We start from the raw sequence: 22,315 nt of genomic DNA, 5'->3' as shown, positions 1-22,315 counted from the left end.
AAATGGGACTGTTAAAATTCCAGAAACAACTTTGTTTTTTAATCCCCCATCTTTATCTGTCTAATAGCCAAATTCATTAAGTTTTTAAAAAAATTAATTTCAGCAAGTGACAGCAACCAGGGAAAAACTAAAGCATGCACACACACACACCTAGAATGTTTTTCCTCTTTTTCTCAAAGACTTTAAAAAGTAGTTTTCTTTATTTGAAGCCTACCAAATGCAAACTCTAACTTTAAGCTGTCATAGTCACTGGCTCTATTAATGCAGAATTCTTCCATTGCATCTGAGAAGCTTCAAATTGTGGCGGTGGTCTTAAAACAGCTGAGGATAAGCTGCAGAGATAAGCTTCTTCCATCTGAACCTCTTGTGAGTAATGCTGGTATTACTGCTACATGAACCCCAGCAACCGGTTAGGTCCCACAGAGTCGGTCTTCTCCAGGTCCCGTCAACCAGACAATGTCGTTTGGCGGGACCTAGGGGAAGAGCCTTCTCTGTGGAGGCCCCGGCCATCTGTAATCAGCTCCTCCCAGAGATTCGTACTGGCCCCCCCCTCCTCACCTTCTGCAAGGGTCTTAAGACTCCATTTATGTCGTCAGGCTTGGGCTGATTAGATCTTAGCCCTCTGGCCAAAAAATGATTGCATGATCGTTGTACGAATGGGTGTGATTGATTTGAATACTTAGGGATTTTAGATAGCTATTTAATTTTCATTTAATTGGATTAATGTTATTGTAATTTACTGTTTTTTATATGTTGCAAGCCACCCCGAGTCTTCGGAGAGGGGTGGCATAGACATCCAATCAATCAATCAATCAATCAATCAATCAAACAAACAAACAAACAAACAAACAAACAACTAACTTACACCTCATGACATGTTCCCCTTCTCAAAACTATTCTTTAGGACAGGGGTTCCCAAACTTGACAACTTTAAGACTTGCAGACTTCAACTCCCTGAGGTTGCCATGTTTGAAGACCTCTGCTTTATGAAAAGGAGCAAGAAGATTGGATGAGAAGGGATTTGTTTTTGGTTTGTATATTTTTCAAGACTGTGACAAATGGAAAATAAGGAATCCTTTGGGAGAAGGCCAAACAATACTTCCTAAGCAATAATTAAGCTAAGGTTAGGAGCGCAGTGTCGCCTTTTAAAGTATCTTGCTGCTCAAGGTTCTTCTGCAGCAGGAAATAATAACTAGCCACGTGTTTTTCTGGCAAAAGGAATACGCTGGGGAGGAGAATATCTCAGACATTTGGTAGAAGTTTCCAATACACTTGGATACTTCAAACCCAGTGGAGTGCTTTCCCTTCAACTTTCAAGTATATGATTAAGGTGGATTCTTCTCAAGCAAACAAAACAGGTTTCCGATTTAATTAAGCGCCTCTAACCCAGAGGACAAACAAAATCCCAGCCTTTACAGTCTGTTTAACAGACTTTAATCTCAAGCATTAATGATCGATTGATAGGTAGCCCTCAAGTGACAACCACCATTGAGCCCAAATTTTCTGTGGTTAAGTGAGACATTTGTTAAGTGAGTTTTGCCTCCATTTTATGACCTCTCTTACCAGAACTGTTAATGCAATGGTTCTCAACCTTTCTAATGCCGTGACGCCTTAATACAGTTCTTCATGTTGTGGTGACCCCCAACCATAAGTCTAGCACCAATTCTCTCAGCAGAGCTTTAAGATCAAGGGTCCCCAAACTTGGCAACTTTAAGACTTGTGGACTTCAATTCCCAGAATTCTCCAGCCAGCTGGCTGGAGAATTCTGGGAATTGAAGTCCACAAGTCTTAAAGTTGCCAAGTTTGGGGACCCCTGTTTAAGATGATTGGCAGGAAGGTCAGAGGGACACCCTCACTGTAAACACCTGATTGGTCAGGTTGTAAAAATATGTTTCAAGGCCCCGAATAGAAGCTTTAGTTCCTATCACCATGGGAAATTTGTTTTTTTCCATGGTCTTAGGCGACCCCAATGGGGTCCCAACCCCCGATTGAGAACCACTGTGTTAAGGGAATGCCTATAGTTGATAAGTCAGTAACCCAGTTATATGAATCCAGCTTCCCCCTTGACTTTGCTTGCCAAAACTTGGCAAAAAGGCTCAGTATTTTTTGGAGTATAAGACGCACACACCCCGCCCCGCAAAAGAGAGTGAAAATTTGGGTGTATCTTATACACCGAATGTAGCCCACCTACCAAAAATGGGGTGAACAGAGGCCACAATCAATTACGGCATTCTTTGCAGCCTGAAACAGCTGATCGTCATGAGGTCGATCCAACTTGTTGTGAGCCGCCCCGAGTCTTCGGAGAGGGGCGGCATACAAATCCAAATAATAAATAATAATAAATAATAAACTGACAATTAGCTGCATGTACTAATCAGACTGTGCTGAAGTTGAAACGGGCTATTTTCTGTTTGTTGCAAAGAGGCAAATTGCTGGGAGGCCGAGGCAGATTTTATTTTTCCCCTTCTGCTAATCAGGCTGTGCTGAATAATAATAATAATAATAATAATACTAATAATACTAATAATAATAATAATTTATTAGATTTGTATGCCGCTCCTCTCCGTGGACTCGGAGCGGAAACTGAAACAGCTTGTTTGCTGCAAGGAGGCAAATTACTGGGAGGCAGAGGCGGATTTTTTTTTCTTGTTTTCCTCTCACAAAAAAGGAATCTGGAGTGTTTTATACTCTGAAAAATATGGTAATCACATGACCTTGGCATACAGCAACAGTCATAAGTAGTAAGCATCTGAATTTTGATCACGTGGTCATCATCATTATTATTATTATTATTATTATTATTATTAATGAAATTTGTATGCCACCCCTCTCTGTAGACTCGGGGCGGCTCACAGCAATAGTAAACACAATGTAAAATACAAATCTAATATTTAAAAACTAAAAAACCCATAATTAAAAAACATACACACAACATACCATACACAAATTATATAGGCCTGGGGAAGATGTTTCAATTTCCCCATGCCTGACAGCAGAGGTGGGTCTTAAGAAGTTTATGAAAGGCAAGGAGTGTGCGGGCTATCCTAATCTCCGGGGGGGAGCTGGTTCCAGAGGGTTGGGGCCGCCACAGAGAAGGTTCTTCCCCCCCGGGTCCCGCCAGATGACATTGTTTAGTCGCCGGGACCCGGAGAAGGCCAACTCTGTGGGACCTAACTGGTTGCTGGGATTTGTGTGGCAAAAGACGGTCCCAGAGATATTCTGGTCCGATGCCATGAAAGGCTTTATAGGTCATAACCAACATGGGGATGCTACAAAGGTTATAAGTGTGAAAAATGATTGTACGTCACTTTTTTCAGCTCCTGGGTAACTTCAAACAAATTGTTGTAAGTCTAGGGCTAGCTGTATCTAGTCAACTATCTCACAGACATTACCTTTACGGGTGACAGGAACAACATTTGAATTCTACCCCTAAAGTAGAAATCAAACCCGTGAAGCAATGCCTCTTATCTGATGGGAATAAAAATCATCTTTCCTCCTGTGCTCTCAGGCCACAGGTTCAAAACCCAGCCCCCTCCCCTGAAACCTGAAACTCAGTCCAAGAATTATGGCTCCAATAAACCTCCAGCTTTTCTATGGGAGTAAATGTTGCACCCAGTATTTTCTGCAAATATTTACTCAAACTTCCGGGTCAAGAAAGAACAGATGGGGAGAGGCTAACCTTTGCTGCTGTTTTCAGCTAGAGGTTCAAAGAGGTCAAAAGTTGCTGTGGCACCGTCTGCCATGGTGAGGTACTTGCGAAGCCCGTAAGGATGCGGTGAACTTACTCTCCCCATCTTCCCGTAAAGAGCAGTCTGGATATGCCCACTCTTTCCCCAGATTAAAGGTGGGATGTACCTAAAGAGAAAATGGAAATGCATGCATTGAAATACATGCAAATGTCTTTCAGACACATCTTTAATTTATAATATTTAACAATAGTATAAATACAGTGATACCTAGTCTTATGAACTTAATTGGTTCCAGGACGAGGTTTGTAAGGTGAAAAGTTTGTAAGATGAAACAATGTTTCCTATAGGAATCAATGGAAAAGCGATTAATGCGTGCAAGCCCAAAACTCACCCCTTTTGCCAACCGAAGCGCCCGTTTTTGTGCTGTTGGGATTCCGTGTTTTTGTGATGCTGCAGGGGAATCACAGCAGGGGAATCACAGCAGCGCAAAAACGGGTGCTTCGCTGGCAACGGAAGTTTGTAAGTGGGGTTTCCCAGTGAGGGGAGCCTCAGCAAAATTGCAGCATCACAAAAACACTGAAGTCCTCAAAACCCCACCTCCAGACCTCTGTGTTTTTGTAATGCTGCGATTTCGCTGAGGCTCCCCTCACTGGGAAACCCAACCTCCAGACTTCCGTTGCCAGCGAAGCGCCTGTTTTTGCACTGCCGGGATTCTCCTGCAGCATCGCAAAAACATGGAAGTTCGGAGGTGGTGTTTCCCATGGAGGGGAGCCCCAGGGGAATCCCAGCAGCGCAAAAACGGGTGCTTCACTGGCAACAGAAGTCCGGAGGCGGGGCATCCCAGTGGCGGCAGCTTGGGTTTATAAGGTGAAAATAGTTTGGAAGAAGAGGCAAAAAAATCTTGTATCTCGAAAAGTTTGTATGACGAGGGGTTTGTAAGATGAGGTAACACTGTATTTAATTTATAGTATAATGTAATAGTACAGTATTTAATTTAATTTATACTTATATTTTCAGAGAAATGGGAGGGGGGGGGAGAAACCCCATATGTAAAAAAATGCTTAAATTAGGGGGGGGGGAGGAAAAACCCAAAGTACAATATATTAATTGTAATAAAGGTTATAATTCCATATAGTTATCCATAAAAGCAATGCGAATCAATAAATACAGATAGACCTTTAACTTATTAGCAGGCTGTCTTGGACACAAATGTTTATCTCTACAAACACAACATAAATAATAGATAAAAGATAGATCTTTTATTAGCTGGCCAACTTGAACACAAATGTTTACCTAAGTTAATGTACAATCTAGATAAGTCGGATAAATAGCAGAGGTCACCATTAAAGAGCCAAAGGGGCAACAGATGGCAAGTCTGATATATCAGGTATAATTTAGTGACCTCTGGGGGGAAAAACACACTTCCCAAAGCAGCACTTTTTTAAAAAGAGCAAACAACATATATATTAGACTCATCGCGAAAGTGCCATAATGGACGCTAAAGCAGATGGCCTTTTATCTTAATTTTATGGTTTTAGATATACCAAAGGGGGAGTGGTGAAGAAGAGGAAATGAAGAGTTTAAAAATGGGCAGACTTTGCTTTCAATGCCGCCATCAACTTGCCAGAAAACACCTGGTTAGCATTTCCGAACGATCAAACAGGACAAGTACATTCTTTAGAGGCCGATCATCCAGAAATATATGGCCCTGCTGAACAAGCCAGGAGCCATTTTAATCCAACATTTTGTGGTTGTAATGTTCTGTCAAATATTTAAACATGGAAACGGCTAGTCAGCATTGCTCAGGAACCTGAGTACAGGTTGCAAAGTAATTGGCGCCCTCATTAGGGGTAGTAAAAGCTGAAATACTTGTTAAAGAAAGAGCATTGTTATCATGAAAATAAGCCTTCCCTGAAAATATTTAACCACATGCGCAACGGGTTCTTATTATTCTTATTATTAATTAGATTTCCATGCCGCCCTTCTCGAGACTACTCAGGGCGGTGTACAACATTATAAATAGAACAATATATATAAAGAAATCTAAATTATTTTTAAAAGAATTGTACAAGATTACTAAAAATGTTAGAAAACCCCATATACAGTCCTCCATATTCATCCAATTCAATCATTCATAATATCAGCCGGAGACAATCTCAACATTCATGGCCCCCATGCCCACCGGCAGAGGTAGGTCTTCAAAGCTTTACGAAAGACCAGGAAGCAGGGGGCGGTATGTATCTCCAGAGGGAGTTTGTTCCAGAGGGCCGGGGCTGCCACAGAGAAGGCTCTGTGGAAATGGTACCCACTCTTTCCTCTGGTTAGGGAGACAGAGCTGGAAATCCGGTAAGATAGCAAGAGGAGCCCAGTCTTGCTCCATGCGCCCCAAAATAATAAGACATCAAAAATAAGGCCTAAGGCTTATTTCGAGGTTCAAAAAAGTATAAGACACAGTCGTATTTTCAGGGAAACACGGTATAGAAACTATTTGAAACGCTGCTACAGAAATGATTTGAAACACTTATTTATTTGTTTATTTGTTTGTTTATTTATTAGATTTGTATGCCACCCCTCTCCGAGGACTCGGAGCGGCTTCCAACAACAATACAATTTACAAATCCAATATTAAAAACCAGAACATATTAATAAACCCTTATTAAAAACAATCACACAATTCAGCAATCCATACATAACGTGAAGCAGCTGGGGGAATCAATTTCCCCATAGACATAGGGAGCAAAGGGCTGAGGTTATAATTTTTATTTATTTTATTTATTGATTTTTATTGATTTTATTTATTTGGATTTCTAGGCGGCCCTTCTCCGTAGACTCCGGGCGGCTTACAAAACAAGAATGCAAAACACAACATGTAAGAAACCCAAACATAAAATCTTATCTAAAACCCTGGTTATTGAAAACAGTCACCCACATTCATCCACAATTTTGTTGTTGTCTATTGCGTCAAAAAAACCCCCAAACCTTCAGAAGTCCCCTTTCTTCTATCTTTCTTTTGGTCCCTTCCATTTTACTTCAGCTTTCTTTTGTTTCTATTTGTGTTTTATATCACAATAAACTTTAGCAAAAGAAATGAAAGGGGAATAAAAGTGGAAACGGTTGGAAGGAAGAAATGCTCAGTTCTGAGGAGGGGGGTAGCAGAGTGGCATGCATACCCTATTTTTCAGAGTATAAGATTCATTCATTCATTCATTCATTCATTCATTCATTCATTCATTCATTTATTCGACTTCTATGCCACCCAATCACAAAAGACTCAGATGTACCTTTCCCCCCCTAAAAAAGGCTGAAAATTTGGGTGAGTCTTATACTCCAAATGTATCTTTTGCAAAGCTTTTTGTTCAAGCCCTAATGAGGTGCCAACGATCTTCCTGGCTCTTCTTGGCTTGCAGGATTTTTTCATTGCTACCCCTAAGTTTTTTTCCAGCCCTAAATCTTTACTCCCTCTGAAGATTTTTTCCCCCAGCCCTAACCAGGGGATAAAATAATATGTCGAAGCTGACCAGACTAAAGACGCTAGCCAGATGAATACCTGGTAGTTAGATTTTTTTCCTCTACTTTCCTCCCCCAAAACTAAGGTGCATCTTATACTCCGAGAAATACAGTACTGTACATTCAAAAAGGAATGAAAAGAGCCTGCAGAGGACACCCATGAACGAAAAGGAGGGGAAAAGGCAGACACTTATCCAAGGAATTTGTGATGTCATGGAATCTCTGACAGTAATAGAGTTAAGGCAATGGGACCGCGAGGAGTGTAATCCTATCCTATTCATTTGTAGGGAGATTCATACATCTTTCACGATCCATGCAGTGTTTTGATCTGACTAGCAGTACATGCATGAAGGGTTAGCCACAGAGTTATTAAATGCTCCTACTGGAAATTAAAGATGGGTGGGGTGTTTTTTTTAGCAGTTTGGCCGTCTCTTTTTTCACCTCCCTAAAATTCTTTCAGAAATGAGATGTATTAAAAGGGACAAACAGAAAGCAGTTGAAATCTTTGTGGTTAATAACGCAGTGTATGAGTTTAAAACTGTGATGAAAATATTCCAAAAGTCTTGTCTTATTTGTCAATGAAACACAAAGCCTTCGAGCTTCTCTCCTCCTCATCACAATCTACTGGAACGATTCTTTTGGCCCTCCTATAGCTTTTGATATAAAAAGCAATAACTGTATAATTTAACTGCTGAATTGGGTATTGTAAAGGGTAGCATCATTTTATATTAATTCTATTTTTTAGATGAGTGATGGTACTAGAAGTTCATCACTCTGTTCCTCTGGGCTCCATTTTATCCACTAGCTTATTTCTCTCTCACACACACATACACACACAGACACACACACTCACTCATACATACGTACGTGTCTTATATTTTTTTTGAACCATGAAATATTGCAATGCACTCAAAACCCTGATTGGGCTTATTATCAGGAGATGTCTTATTCTGGGGAAAACAGGGTACCGTATTTTTGCAGTATAAGACACACCAGAGTATAAGATGCACCTTAGTTTTGGGGGAGGAACATAGGGAAGAGAATCTGCTTGCCAGGTATTCATCTGGCTAGCATCCTTAATCTGGTCAGCTTCAGTACATTATTTTATTCACTGGTTAGGGCTTTAAAAAAACCTCTTATTTGGAGAGAGTAACAATGAAAGAGCTTGCAAGCCAGTAAGAGCTAAGACCACTGTTAGCACCTGGTTAGGGCTGGAAAGAAACATTTGGAGCAAGTAAAGCAATGGGAGAAAAAAAAAAACCCCTACAAAGACAGGGTTTGGAAAACATTCTTTGCAGAGAGAAACAATGAAAAAGCTTGTAATCTGGTAAGAGCTGGGAACATTGTAAGCACCTGGTTAGGGCTGGAAAGAAACATTCAAAGCAAATAGAGAATGAAAAAACCTACGAAGACAGGGTTTGGAAAACAATCTTTGCAGAGAGGAGTAACAATGAAAGAGCTTGCAAGCTGGTAAGAGCTGGGAACATCATTAGCACCTGGCAAGGCTGGAAAGAAACTCATTCAGAGCAAGTAGAGCAATGAAAAAAACCCTGCAAAGACTTAGGGCTTGGAAAACATTCTTCGCAGAGAGAAACTATGAAAGAGCCTGCAAGGTAAGAGATGGGAATATCGTTAGCAGCTAAGTTAGGTCTGGAAAAGAAAGTTACATTCAGAGTATAAGACGCAGCCAAATTATCAGACTCTTTTAGGGAGGAAAAAGGTGTGCCCTATACTCCAAAAAATACAGTATGTATGTATGTATGTATGTATGTATGTATAAAATGCAAATTACTCGGCTCAAGTTTTCATTTTCATCTAACCCAAATGAGCCAAAAGATATTAGGAATCTGTCCTCCAGCAGAGAACGACAGTGAATGAGAACTAATTCACTGAAGAATGTTCCTGCTATTTGGCTTGCATGCCCAGATAGGTGTCAAGATTGTGGGTGGAACACCGGCTGCACGCCAGAAAACCAGTTGAGAAAGTTAGTGGTGCCCTTGAATCTGCTATTGCAGATATGTAAATATCCCCTATGACAAAGTACTTTTTTATCAGCTGATATGCCAATAGCGAGCCCCACCTAGAAAAGGAAGAGCTGGGTTACAGCGATCGTGTGGTTTAATCTCTCAGTTGTATAACTTCAATGTATTGGAGGTAAAAAATAATTTTGGGGACTGGGAAGCATTTTGAGTTATTTCAAACCAAAGCCATCAAGTCCTACTATTTTTGCCAGGTCCCACTGGCTTTCAGCCTTTTTCCAATTCAAAGTGCTACGTAGAATTTAAATAAAATTCCTGCCGTATATATTTGCAGGTTAAGTCATTTCTCTATTATGTGCCATGATTATGGAATAGTCTTCCAAAGGAGACATATGGTAGTAAGAGAGACTTTTGCTCCAAAGCACCTAAGGGCAGGAAAATAATCAATGAATGGAGAATAATCAAAGAGAGAAGCAACTTAGAACTGGGGAGAAATTTCCTGACAGTTAGAATAATTAATCTGTGGAACAACTTACCTCCAGAAGTTGTGAATGCTCCAACAAGGTTTTTAAGAAGAGATTGGACAATCATGGTATAGGGCAGTGATGGCCAATCTTTTTCTTATTGTGTGCTGAAAGCTTGTGCAACAGCCCATAATGCAATGCACATGACTCTGCGCATGTATGACCCTCCCCAACTCCTCATGTGTGTGCGACACCCCATCTCCCCACTTTGAGCCTAGCAGGCCTCCTGAGACCAAAAATGGGCTGCGGGGAGACACACTTCCCTGCACTCGCCTCATACATTTGTATGCAATTCCCACATACGCCCCACACGCCCATGCACCCCAAAAATCAGCTGGCGAGCAGGAGGCGTGCCCATGGACGGTGGTGCTCAGCTGTGCAACAGCTCCATTGCCTACAAAGGGGGGCTCTGAGTGTCAGCTGTGGCACACGTGCCGTAAGTTCACCATCACACGTATAGGGTTTCCTGTCTGAGCAGGAGGTTGGACTAGAAGCCCTCCAAGGCCCCTTCCAACTGTTATTCTATTCTGCTGAATTATTTGTTAGTATTATCACACTAAGGTTTATACCATGGTTTACAAATATACTATTTATACATTATATTATATGCAAATATAATACTGCTCAGCCGAAATATTTGCATTATGGCTTAGTTCAGTGTATAAGCTGGCTCCTACGTTAAACTTTCATATAAAAGTTTGGGTGCTCGGCGGTAATAGTTTTAAGTTGGAAGGATGCAACAAAATGGACAATACAAAACTGGTATCGGTACATGGTGGAACACATTTAATTTGAAATTATGGAAATTAAAACGAATACGATCGATGAAAATAAAGTGGAAAAACAGATGGGAAGATGGGATAGGGTTAGAGGTTTTATGGCTAGTAGAAATCGAGACCGAGCCATAAAGAACAAATTGGAATCACTCTACACTTGATGTTCCTGGTTTTTAAGAAGAGATTTGTCCAGAATAGAATACGGTCCACTGCTTGTTCAAGGGGTTGGACTGGAAGAGTTCTGATGTCCCTTCCAACTCCGTTCTCTTATGTTATATTCTGTCTAAGTTGGTGTATAGTACATAACCTTGGCTAAATCATTAAAGGCAAGCAAAAGCTATTTGTATATTGTATATTTATATAAACTCCGCCTTGCCACCACATTTTAATTCTGCAGAGTATCCATTCAACCTGGACAGCTAAAACCTACCATTTTGTATAGAACACCATAAGCCACTTTTGCTCTAGAGATTTAACTGTATTTATTCAGTTTAGGCACCGTCTGACTCTGGGTGATTCACAATAAACTAAGGGAACAGAAAATACTGTACAATATGTCCGGATATACATAGCTATGCAGCTGGACTTGACAAGATACCAGAATTTATAGTCTGTCAATTTATGAACCAGTGCAGTGAAGTAACGAAGACACTTTTGTAGAAAAACAGTAGTAAACAGTTTTACTCTTCAGTGCAAACAAAGTATCTTCTGTCTTAAGTCTTCTACATCTCCAAAGACGGGCTACAAGAATGGTGGAAGGTCTTAAGCATAAAACGTATCAGGAAAGACTTAATGAACTCAATCTGTATAGTCTGGGGGACAGAAGGAAAAGGGGGGTCATGATAGAAACATTTAAATATATTAAAGGGTTAAATAAGGTCCAGGAGGGAAGTGTTTTTAATAGGAAAGTGAACACAAGAACAAGGGGACACAATCTGAAATTAGTTAGGGGAAAGATCAAAAGCAACATGAGAAAATATTATTTTACTGAAAGAGTAGTAGATCCTTGGAACAAACTTCCAGCAGACATGGTTGATAAATCCACAGTAACTGAATTTAAACATGCCTGGGATAAACATATATCCATCCTAAGATAAAATACAGAAAATAGTATAAGGGCAGACTAGATGGATCATGAGGTCTTTTTCTGCCGTCAGTCTTCTATGTTTCTATGTTTCTTTACTCTACCTATTTGCAGTAAAGCTTACTTACACGTAGATACTAAACCAATCCAGGTTTCTCCCTATGACCACTACAGCTCTAACTCAATATCTTAACACATTCTCAAACTGCTCCAGCCAGCCAACTAACATTATTACCAACAACAGCAAGACGCCTAAGAACTTCATTGTAAAGTTGCTTTATTTATTTATTTATTTATTTATTGATTGATTGATTGATTGATTTGATTTGTATGCCGCCCCTCTCCGCAGACTCGGGGCGGCTCACAACACAATAAAACAGTTCATGACAAATCTAATAATTTACAATTTAAAATATTTAAAAAAAACCATTATTAAGCAGACATACATACAAACAAACATACCATACATAAATTATATAGACCCGGGGGAGATATCTCAGTTCCCCCATGCCTGATGACAAAGGTGGGTTTTGAGGAGTTTACGAAAGGCAAGGAGGGTAGGGGCAGTTCTAATCTCTGGGGGGAGCTGGTTCCAGAGAGTCGGGGCCGCCACAGAGAAGGCTCTTCCCCTGGGGCCCGCCAACCAACATTGTTTAGTTGATGGGACCTGGAGAAGGCCCACTCTTTGCAATTTATAAACCTCTGACCCAATCAAATTGCATTTTACACCCTATGACTCAACATTCAACATCTTACTTTCTTTTACCTTATATGGTAATATAATGGAATATCACCTAGGATTGATTAAATCCTTGACACAATAATCATAAAAAGATTTTTTTTAAAAACACAAGAACGACAATTCTGACTAAAACATAGCCACAAGTAACCTTACCAGAGTCCCAACCACCCTAACCAAAGTCCTGGGAGAACAGCCAAGTCTTTCAGGATTTCTGAAATATCATCAAGGTGCACTGATATCTTGAGTGGCATATGGATATCAAGAACCTCAATCCAGGAGACTTCCAAAAAGTTGGTGGCCCATGCTTGGAACTTCTCTATTATTCATGTATTCATGAATATGAGACACTATCTTGCTAATCCTGCTAAGGATATTCAGGCCTTTACCACATGCTGTTTGCAGTTCCATTACTTTACAACCCAGCATTAACCATTGTTGAACGATTTGGAGGTAACCCAGAACAAATAGCCAGATTAATGTAATAACTGAGTTAGTGGAAAGCGAATGTAAATCCCATCAGCTGTGCCCCAAGAATGCTATTTTTCAAGGGCCTATTTTAAAAACCTGATTGCTTCACAAGCTGATTTGATTAGAACCGAAAAGTACAGTTTGACCTACATGTGTTGTTATCCATTTGTTCAGAGATCAAGCTAGAAGAAATATGCAAAATCTCTTAAGCTTCAATAAGATCCTTGGAATTCTCACATGAAACACGGCAATTAAATTCCACGCATTGTGCACCGAGTTTAATAGCAGCATTTTTTTCTCCAGTTCCAGTTTGTTATCAGCTGTCATTTCTGAAGCTATCTAAATGCAGGTATTTTAAAAACTCTGAGAATATTTGTTAAAGTCTTAGGTCTTTAAGTACAAATCCATTACAACAGATCCACCTAGCTGAAAGAATTATACAGCATATTGGTGGAGTTTGGGGTTGTTTTTTTCCTAGTTTGCAAAAAAAAAAAAAAAAGATTTAGCTAAATGTAAGCCCATTGGAGGGGGCAGAAGCTTAATTATATGAGCGTTGGTGGCACAGTGGGCAGAGTGCAGTATTGCAAGCTGCTTCTGCTGACTGTAGTTCACCAGTTCAAATCTCACCAGGCTCAAGGTTGACTCAGCCTCCCATCCTCCCGAGGTGGGTAAAATGAGGACCCAGATTGTCAGAGGCAATATATGCTGACTTTGTAAACTGCTTAGAGAGGGCTGTAAAGCACTGTGAACTGGTATATAAGTCTAAGTGCTATTGCTAATTAATTGCTTGTATAATGCAGATATCGTTCAGAAACAAAATTGGATCCTTCAAAAAAAAAATTATGAGAAGCAGATCTTCCAGAACTGTGGATGAGCAAATGTAACACAATATTACGCCTTGTGGGTTGGAAATTTGTGCTCAGTGTTCTGGCAAAGGACAGAATATTCTTAAAGGCTGACTTTTATTCCTGATGTCATAAGAACCACTTGTTCCTGGGGGATATAGAAATAGAGAACTTAAAAATGTACTGATTCATTTCAGGAGAAAAGGAAACCATACCAGAAAGTATACTGCTCAAAAAAATAAATAAAGGGAACACTCAAATAACACATCCTAGATCTGAATGAATGAAATATTCTCACTGAATGCTTTGCTCTGTACAAAGTTGAATGTGCTGACAACAAAATGAAATTGATTATCAATCAGTGTTGCTTCCTAAGTGGACAGCTTGATTTCACAGAAGTTATATTGTGTTGTTTAAGTGTTCCCTTTATTTTTTGAGCAGTGTATATTAGTTCTAATCTATAACATACTTACAAAAATTCATTTAGTGACCCTTCAAAGTTACAACAGCATTGAAAAAGGTGATTTATGACCTTTTTTCAGAGTTATGACACAATTAAAATCCAGACGGTTGGCAACTGGTTCGTGTGTCCCAAGATCTTTTGTGATCTACTGACAAGCAAAGTCCATGGGGAAGCCAGATTCACTTAGCAACCAAGTTACTAACCTTTTTTTCTTTTTTATTGAACATTTTTTAAAGTTAAAAACAAACATGGAAATTTATACAATTTTCTTCTTTACAACAATAGCGCATTGCTAAACATTTTAAGTTTCACAATTTTTTTCCTCTTCAATTTTTTCATTTTGATTATATACATATCTTTCACAATTCTATTTCTATACATCATACTCTATCTCTACCTTATTTTGTTTCCTTTTTAATTATATTTAATACCATCCAGTAACTCCATTATTCTCTTTCTTATGTCATTCTCTTACAGCAATAGCATTTAGATTTATATACCGCTTCTTAGTGCTTTTACAGCCCTCTCTAAGCAGTTTACAGAATCAGCATATTGTCCCCAACAATCTGGGTCCTCATTTTATCCACCTCAGAAGGATGGAAAGCTGAGTAAACCGTGAGAGCTGGAAATCAGGTAAGATGGCAAGAGGAGTCCCATTTTGTTCCATGTGCTCCAAAATAATAAGGTAAGATAGGGTCTTATTTTCAGGGAAACAATTTTGGGGTATCCCATAGGCATTCATTTAAAAAAGGGAAAAGGAAGCACCCTACAGCTAGGAAAGAAATAGCCAGTAAATCAAAAAAATTAAAAGATAATACTGTATAACAAAGTGCAATAGTCAGGAAAGGGAAGAGATAAGGCAAGCCCTGATATAGCACAAAAAGCTGCAGGTATAATACACCATCAGAGCCTCCCTGAACTACTATGGTTTGATGTTTGTTCCTTGAATTCAGACCCAGTAGCCAATGACAAGTTAGCACAATATCCTGGTTTGCAAATCAGCATCAATCCACAGAGCCAACATTCAGCTTTCCTTTTACTTCTATATTCAGATGGGAAAGGGGAACAGGGTTATTTTCATATCTGCATAAGGTTAAACATCAAACTGGGAGGAAACGTTCCTTCACAAAGCATGGCAGTAATCAGGCTGCATTCTGCTGGCACACAATACAAATGGAAATCTTTTTGATATGACTAGTGAAACTGGATAATCCAATTAATAAACTTTCATTGTCTGGCAGTAAGAAACAGCACATGGTGGCAGAAGCTGCCTATGTATCCACGGGGCTTTTGTTAACTTGGAGTTAAAATGTATAGCCTCATTCTCTTGCCAGGCAAAATTAAGTGGAGTGAGTTTTAAAATGTCTGAAGAGGGTCACATCTGTTCGCTGAGGCTTAAATCTACAAATGTGATAAATGGGAGATATTCATAGGTTTTTTCCTCCCCTAAAGGGGCACAAGGGAATCACTGTTCAAGAGATGAAAACATAAAATAGAAAGCAAAAGATATTTACACAAAATGTTGTTAACGGTTGCATCTGAAAAGTCCCAGAACACTTTTAAAATAAATGGTAAGTTTCTGTTTTTAATCAATTACCCCCTTAAAGCTGCCATTGCAGCATCCCAAATTCCTTCCTTCCTTCCTTCCTTCCTTCCTTCCTTCCTTCCTTCCTTCCTTCCTTCCTTTATTGCATTTATATGCCACTCACCCCAAAACGGACTCTGAGCGGCTAAAAATAGTCATAAATACAATATGTAGAAAGAACAATAAATACATCAATAAAATCTACAGTGCCATAAAAACTTTTTTTAAAAAAAACCCATGCATAATTTCCGGGGACAGTTGATTCCAGAGTCGGAGCCTCCACCGAAAAGGCTTTACCCCGAGGTCCTGCCAACTGACATTGCTTGGTGGCTGGGACCTGGAGAAAGCTGACTCTATGGGCCCTTGGACTGGGCACAGGAAGGTATGAGGGAGGAGGCATACCTCACTACGGCCATAACATAAGCATCTCTGAGGAATTTCCTAAGTAAAGCACTGCAAAATACTCCAAATATGCATTGTAAGAGAATATTATCATAAGGTGAAGACTAAAATAAGCCCTTGGAAGATGTTACAGAACCCATTATAAAAACAGTCCTAAACAGTAATACTAAGAATTATTTGCAGCCATAACCTATATCACACCTATTCCTTTCCCCAAATAGTTCAAGGGCAAAAGTGTTACTGATGTATTTTTATAGCCATTCATGGACACAGAATGCAAAAGAAAAATGAGGCTTGGAAACCAAGTACACAGGGAGTTGGAGATTGCCCAAGATTTCCTCCGGCAAATGGGTACTGCTCCTTCAACTATCCCAAACAAAACAATTTAGTCTATAATTAGACTAGCCAATTAAGTCTCTACCTGAATTTCAACTTCAGGTATGATAGGTCTCTCAGAAGTGCTTTCTTTCTTTTCTTTTACAAGAAGTGGTTTCGCAGCTTCTCCGATTCAACCACACTGACCAGCTAGCTTTGAATCATGGCTGCGCTGTAGTAGCACTTCAAGTCTCAAGTTAGCTGAAATCCTGACACACACCTTGATCCTGGTTGATACTCCAGGATGTATGTACATATGTATGTATTAATTACACACACATCTATCTATCTATCTATCTATCTATCTATCTATCTATCTATCTATCTATCTATCTATCTATCTACTGTATCTATCTATCTATCTACATCTGAATGAATGAAATATTCTCATTGAATACTTTGTTCTGTACAAAGTTGAATCTGCACAACAGCATGTGAAATTGATTGTCAATCAGTGTTGCTTCCTAAGTGGACAGTTTGATTTCACAGAAATTTGATTTACTTGGAGTTATATTATGTTGTTCAAGTGTTCCCTTTATTTTTTTGTGCAATACAGTGTTCCCTCGATTTTCGCGGGGGATGCGTTCCGAGACCGCCCGCGAAAGTTGAATTTCCGCGAAGTAGAGATGAGGAAGTAAATACACCATTTTTGGCTATGGACAGTATCACAAACCTTCCCTTAACACTTTAAATCCCTAAATTAAGTACATCCCTATGTACTTGGTTTCCAAGCCTCATTTCCCATTCCCTTAACAACCATTTACTCACCATTATTACTGGTACTCACCATTGAATAAGACACTTAGTGATCCTGATATTTATAAACATAATTATTTATTAACAATAATTATTTTTTTTGTTATTTATTTGCAAAAATTATTAGTTTGGCGATGACATATGACATCATTGGGTGGGAAAAACCGTGGTATAGGAAAAAAACCGCGAACTATTTTTTAATTAATATTTTTTGAAAAACCGTGGTATAGGCTATTCGCAAAGTTCGAACCCGCAAAAATCGAGGGAACACTGTATATATAGGACCTAACTGGTCACTGGGACTCATGCGGCAGTTATATATACAGTTTTTTATAAAGTAGGCACTTTTAGTTAAGCGAAGCAAATTTCATTTACTGTAGGAAGATACTCACAAGGCAAGTCATTTATGATATAAAGAAAGCGTCTGACATGATGAAGTTGCATCCAATTTTGTACACAGCTTCCTCTTACCTTGTTAACATTAAATCAAAACAGCCAAATAATTCCATATATCGGTGGACTACTCACTCTTTGGTTAGGAGAGGGCACGATTTTATTAGGAAGCGGGCTAATGGTGTGTCTTGGTATATGAGCTCAGGAGGAGCAGTTGGGCTCTTCAGATTCAGGCAACGGACGATAATGTAAAGAACAGCAGCAACAGCAGCTAATTTAACCCCATCGAACACTGCCGGCAGCTCAGGGGTTTCTATTAAGGAACTCATCTTGCTATCTGAAAAAGAAAGAAAACAAAAACCGTTTGCAAAACAGACAGTCCTTTATTAACCTGAAAAAAGTAAGAGTCTATATTTAGGTATAGAAATGCACAGGGACATTATATGTGGTATTTTGCTCAGTAGTGGTGACTGCGAGAGGGATCTTGGGGTCCTAGTGGACAATTACTTAAATATGAGCCAGCCGTGTGTTGCAGCTGCGAAAAAAGCCAACACAGTTCTAGGCTGCATAAACAGCAGGATAGAATCAAGATCACGTAAAATATTAATACCACTTTATAATGCTTTGGTAAGGCCACACTTGGAATACTACATTCAGTTTCGGTCAAAAAAGGATGTTGAGACTCTATAAAGGATGCAGAGAAGAGCAACAAAGGTGATTTATTTATTTATTATTTGGATTTGTATGCCGCCCCTCTCCGAAGACTGGAGGCTAAAACATATGAAGAACGGTTGCAGGAACTGGGTATGTCTGGTTTAATGAAAAGAAGGACTAGGGGAGACATGATAGTTCCAATATCTCAAGGTTGCCACAAAGAAGAAGGAGTCAACCTATTCTCCAAAGCACCTGAGAGTAGGACAAAAAGCAACGGGTGGAAACTAATCAAGGAGAGAAGCAACTTAGAACTAAAGAGAAATTTCCTAACACTTAGAACAATTAATCAGTGGAACAACTTACCTCCTGTATTTCAGTCACTTATCTATGTACCAAGAAAAGAAACCTTATCTCAAAGACAAATCAATTAATTGTCGTAAGATAAGCCCAGTTGCGAAGTTTAATGGCACCTGTTAGATGACGTTGAAGGACTATGGGAAAGAGATGCTGCCTAGGAAACAATTAGATAAGAGAGGGTGGAGCCCCCAGCGGTCAGACCAACGTGCAAAGGACTCGCCCTAGCAGATCAAGCAATTGAAAGAGCTGGCAGGAAATTAGTGGCGTCAGACGCACAGAACTCTATTAGTGTAGCTTTATAACGAAACAGAATTTGTTCGTCCAGTTTGTACTTCCTCTCTGGTTTAGCTAGGAAGGTTGACATCAATTTTGCAAGTGCAAATTTCCCACCACGATTTTTAACTGCTGGAACATTTCTCTGACCCTTAAGCCATCGGGGGTTCCTGCCTCTCTTACCTGTTTTTCTAGGACAGTGTTTCCCAACCTGGGCCACTTGAAGATATTTGGACTTCAACTCCCAGAATTCCCCAGCCAGCATTTGCTGGCTGGGGAATTCTGGGAGCTGAAGTCCAAATATCTTCAAGTGGCCAAGGTTGTAAACTCTGTTCTAGGCAGTAGCCTTTCCCCTCATCCCCCAAAGTCATCTACACATTCCATTACAAAAGGTGCTAAATAAAATACAGGTAATCACTTAGGCCTTCAGAAATGGATCAATTCTGAGCAAAAGTATTGAATCATCTTCCTTTTCTCTATTGGAGGGAATTAGTCACACAGGCAATGACTATGCACTGTACAGCAGCAATCTACACTTTTATCAGTGTTCTTCAGGTTTTTTGATACCATGTCTAACTACACCTGTTTGATAGCATTGTAGGTTACCTGTTTGGCTTTATGACTAATAAAGCAAACTATGTCTCATTTTAAATCTTAATAGCTTCCACTCCCCCTCCCATTAAAAGTTACAGCAAAGGGTGATCCAATGGGGGAAAGGGGATGTTTCCCAAGCACGTCATCTTTAAATGTCTGATCTGAATTACATTCTCCGATTTTATAATCCTACTTGATATACCAGTGATGGGGAACCTTCTTTTCTCGGGTGCCCAAAGAGCATGCACGCATGCTTTTGTGCATGCGCAAGTGCCCACACCCATAATTCAATGCCCGGGGAGGCTGAAAACAGCTTCTCTCTCCTCCTGGAGGCCCTCTGGAGACCGGAAACTGCCTGTTTCCCAACCTCTGGTGGGCCCACTAGGCTCGTGTTTCACACTCCCCAGGCTCCAAAGGTTTCCCTGAAGCTGGGGGAGAGTAAAAGCACCCCCATATCCCCCCACCCCGAGGCTCTCTGGAAGCAAAAAACACCCTCCCAGAGCCACTGGGCGAGCCAAAAATTACTGGCTGATCACACATGCATGTTGGAGCTGAGCTAAGGAAACAGCTCGCATGCCAACAGATATGGTTCCGTGTACCACCTGTGCACCCATGCCATAGGTTCGCCATCACTGTGATATACCATGTTTCCCAGAAAATAAGACCTGGTGGTTTTTCTTTTTGGATACTGAAATAAGCCCTTGGTCTTATTGCCATGCACTCAAAAGCCTGATTGGGCTTATTATCAGGGGATGTCTTATTTTTTTAGGGGGGGGGACAGGGTAGTATTCCTGCCCAAATTTTAACCAGAAGACTATAAGCAAATATATGAAAGAAGCAGATAGAGAAAACATGCCATTACTTCCTGATTTGTCTGTGTTGCTCCCTTTATCACAGTGTTTCCCAACCTTGGCAACTTGAAGATATTTGGACTTCAACTCCCAGAATTCCCCAGCCAGCAAATGCTGGCTGGAGAATTCTGGGAGTTGAAGTCCAAATATCTTCAAGTTGCCAAGGTTGGGAAACACTGCTTAAGCAGGAACAATAGCTAGTTAATATATTATAATATTGTAGAAACAAAGCATTCCAAGCATATAAAACCCACCTGTGTAGTATGACACTTATTCTTAACAACAGGAAACTCCAGGCCGTCTAAGCAAATATGAAGTTGGCCTAAAAAACAAAATCAGATTGTAGATCACTCTGTTGGCAGCAGTAACACACACAGGAAACAAGTCACAACAAAGCATAGGTAGCCTACTTAAAACAAAAAAACCCCATCTGCTATACTATTTTTTTTGAACTAGGTTCAAATCCCCAGTGCCGCATAACGGGGTGAGATCCCGTTACTTGTCCCAACTTCTGCCCACCTAGCAGTTGGACAGCACATAAAAATGCAAGTAGAAAAATAGGGACCACCTTTGGAGGGAAGGTAACAACGTTCCTTGCGTCTACGGCATTTAGTCATGCCAGCCATATGACCATGGAGACGTCTTCAGACAGTGCTGGCTCTTTGGTTTTGAAATGGAGATGAGCAGCACCCCCTAGTGTTGGGAATAAGCACATATGTGCGAGGGGAAACTTTACCTTTTTATATTATTTTGAGCCCATTCCATACAAATCTGTTAGATAGAAGCCACTTCAACTGCATCTTCACCATGAAAACAGTGTGCATAAAATTTGTCTTCATATTACAATACAGTAAATCAATTTTATGATCATTTACACAAAAGGAAACAAATGTACATTCTCTGAGACAGACGTCAATCATCATAGTTTCGTTTATCTCCAAAACAGCTAAGATTGACACCAGGCTGGAGATAGCTAGCTAGGTAGTTAGCTAGATCAACAGAAAGAGGTGTGTATATATGTTTGTATAGTATGAAGAACCTAGTAATAATCAACGACAGTGTTTCCATAAAGATCCTGTAAAAATATTTATACTAATGGGACAAGCTCATAAAGTGCTATTACTGATAACAAGCAAGACAATCATATATCAATGAACCAGGAAGCCATACAAAGTGAATTATTTCTTTTTATTTCATAATCATTATAGCTTTTTTAAAATCTGAGGCGCTGGGGAGAAACCAACCCCCCCCCCCCTAAAAAAAGAACTGTTTACAAATTATTCAGGTAACTTGCCCAAATGCTTTAAGGATTAGAGTTTACATGTTGAGCAATGATACTTTCTGAGTATTGCAAATGACCCTAGCAAAACATAAACAGAAAGGAAACTCTAAAAGAGAAGTTTAAAATGTAAAAAGGTAAAATGCAAAAAGGATATTGAGACTCTAGAAAAAGTGCAGAGAAGAGCAACAAAGAGGATTAGGAGACTGAAAGTGAACAATTGCAGGAACTGGGCATGGCTAGTTCAATGAAAATAAGGACTAGGAGAGACATGATAGCAGCCTTCCAGTATCTCAGGGGTTGCCACAAAGAAGGAATCAACCTATTCTCCAAAGCACCTGAGGCCAGGACAAGAAGAAATGGGTGGAAACTAATCAAGGAGACAAGCAACTTAGAACTAAGGAGTAAACTCCTGACAACAATTGATCAGTGAAATGATTTGCTTTAACAGGATTTGCCGATATCTATATCTTATAAGCTGCGTTTAAATTCTCCACTTTAAAAGCATTTTACAATTTAACATGGGGAATGTAGACTCGTATCCAAAGCCACCTAAATGATGAAACCAATTTTGAGCTTCTTTTAATGCAATGCTATGCAACCGTTTGCAATTATTTCCGGGGAGCAAAGGAAGTCCTGGCATTTATTAATCAATGTATTTAAATAGATGTGCCTTAGCATTTTGAAAGGTGGACCCATTTTTTAATTTGCAGCAAATT

The 22,315-nt window shown here is 39.7% G+C and overlaps 1 protein-coding gene across 2 annotated transcripts in view; it reads right to left on the bottom strand.

Annotated features, from left to right (window-relative positions):
- The window catches only part of ABHD2 (abhydrolase domain containing 2, acylglycerol lipase), a 47,220-nt gene that overhangs the window by 18,134 nt on the left and 6,771 nt on the right, over positions 1-22,315 (bottom strand). For both annotated transcript variants that reach the window (XM_070763302.1, XM_070763303.1), the window contains exons 2-4: positions 20,572-20,639; positions 17,724-17,925; positions 3,680-3,855 (exon numbers count right to left, since the gene is read on the bottom strand). In XM_070763302.1, the coding sequence (XP_070619403.1) occupies positions 3,680-3,855; positions 17,724-17,917 (370 nt within the window). In that variant the 5' untranslated portion in view covers positions 17,918-17,925; positions 20,572-20,639. The remainder of the gene's footprint in view (positions 1-3,679; positions 3,856-17,723; positions 17,926-20,571; positions 20,640-22,315) is intronic.

This window comes from Erythrolamprus reginae, chromosome 10 (genome assembly GCF_031021105.1).
Source record: "Erythrolamprus reginae isolate rEryReg1 chromosome 10, rEryReg1.hap1, whole genome shotgun sequence".
Lineage (NCBI taxonomy): Eukaryota > Metazoa > Chordata > Lepidosauria > Squamata > Dipsadidae > Erythrolamprus > Erythrolamprus reginae.
This window is presented reverse-complemented; position numbering and strand designations above follow the sequence as displayed.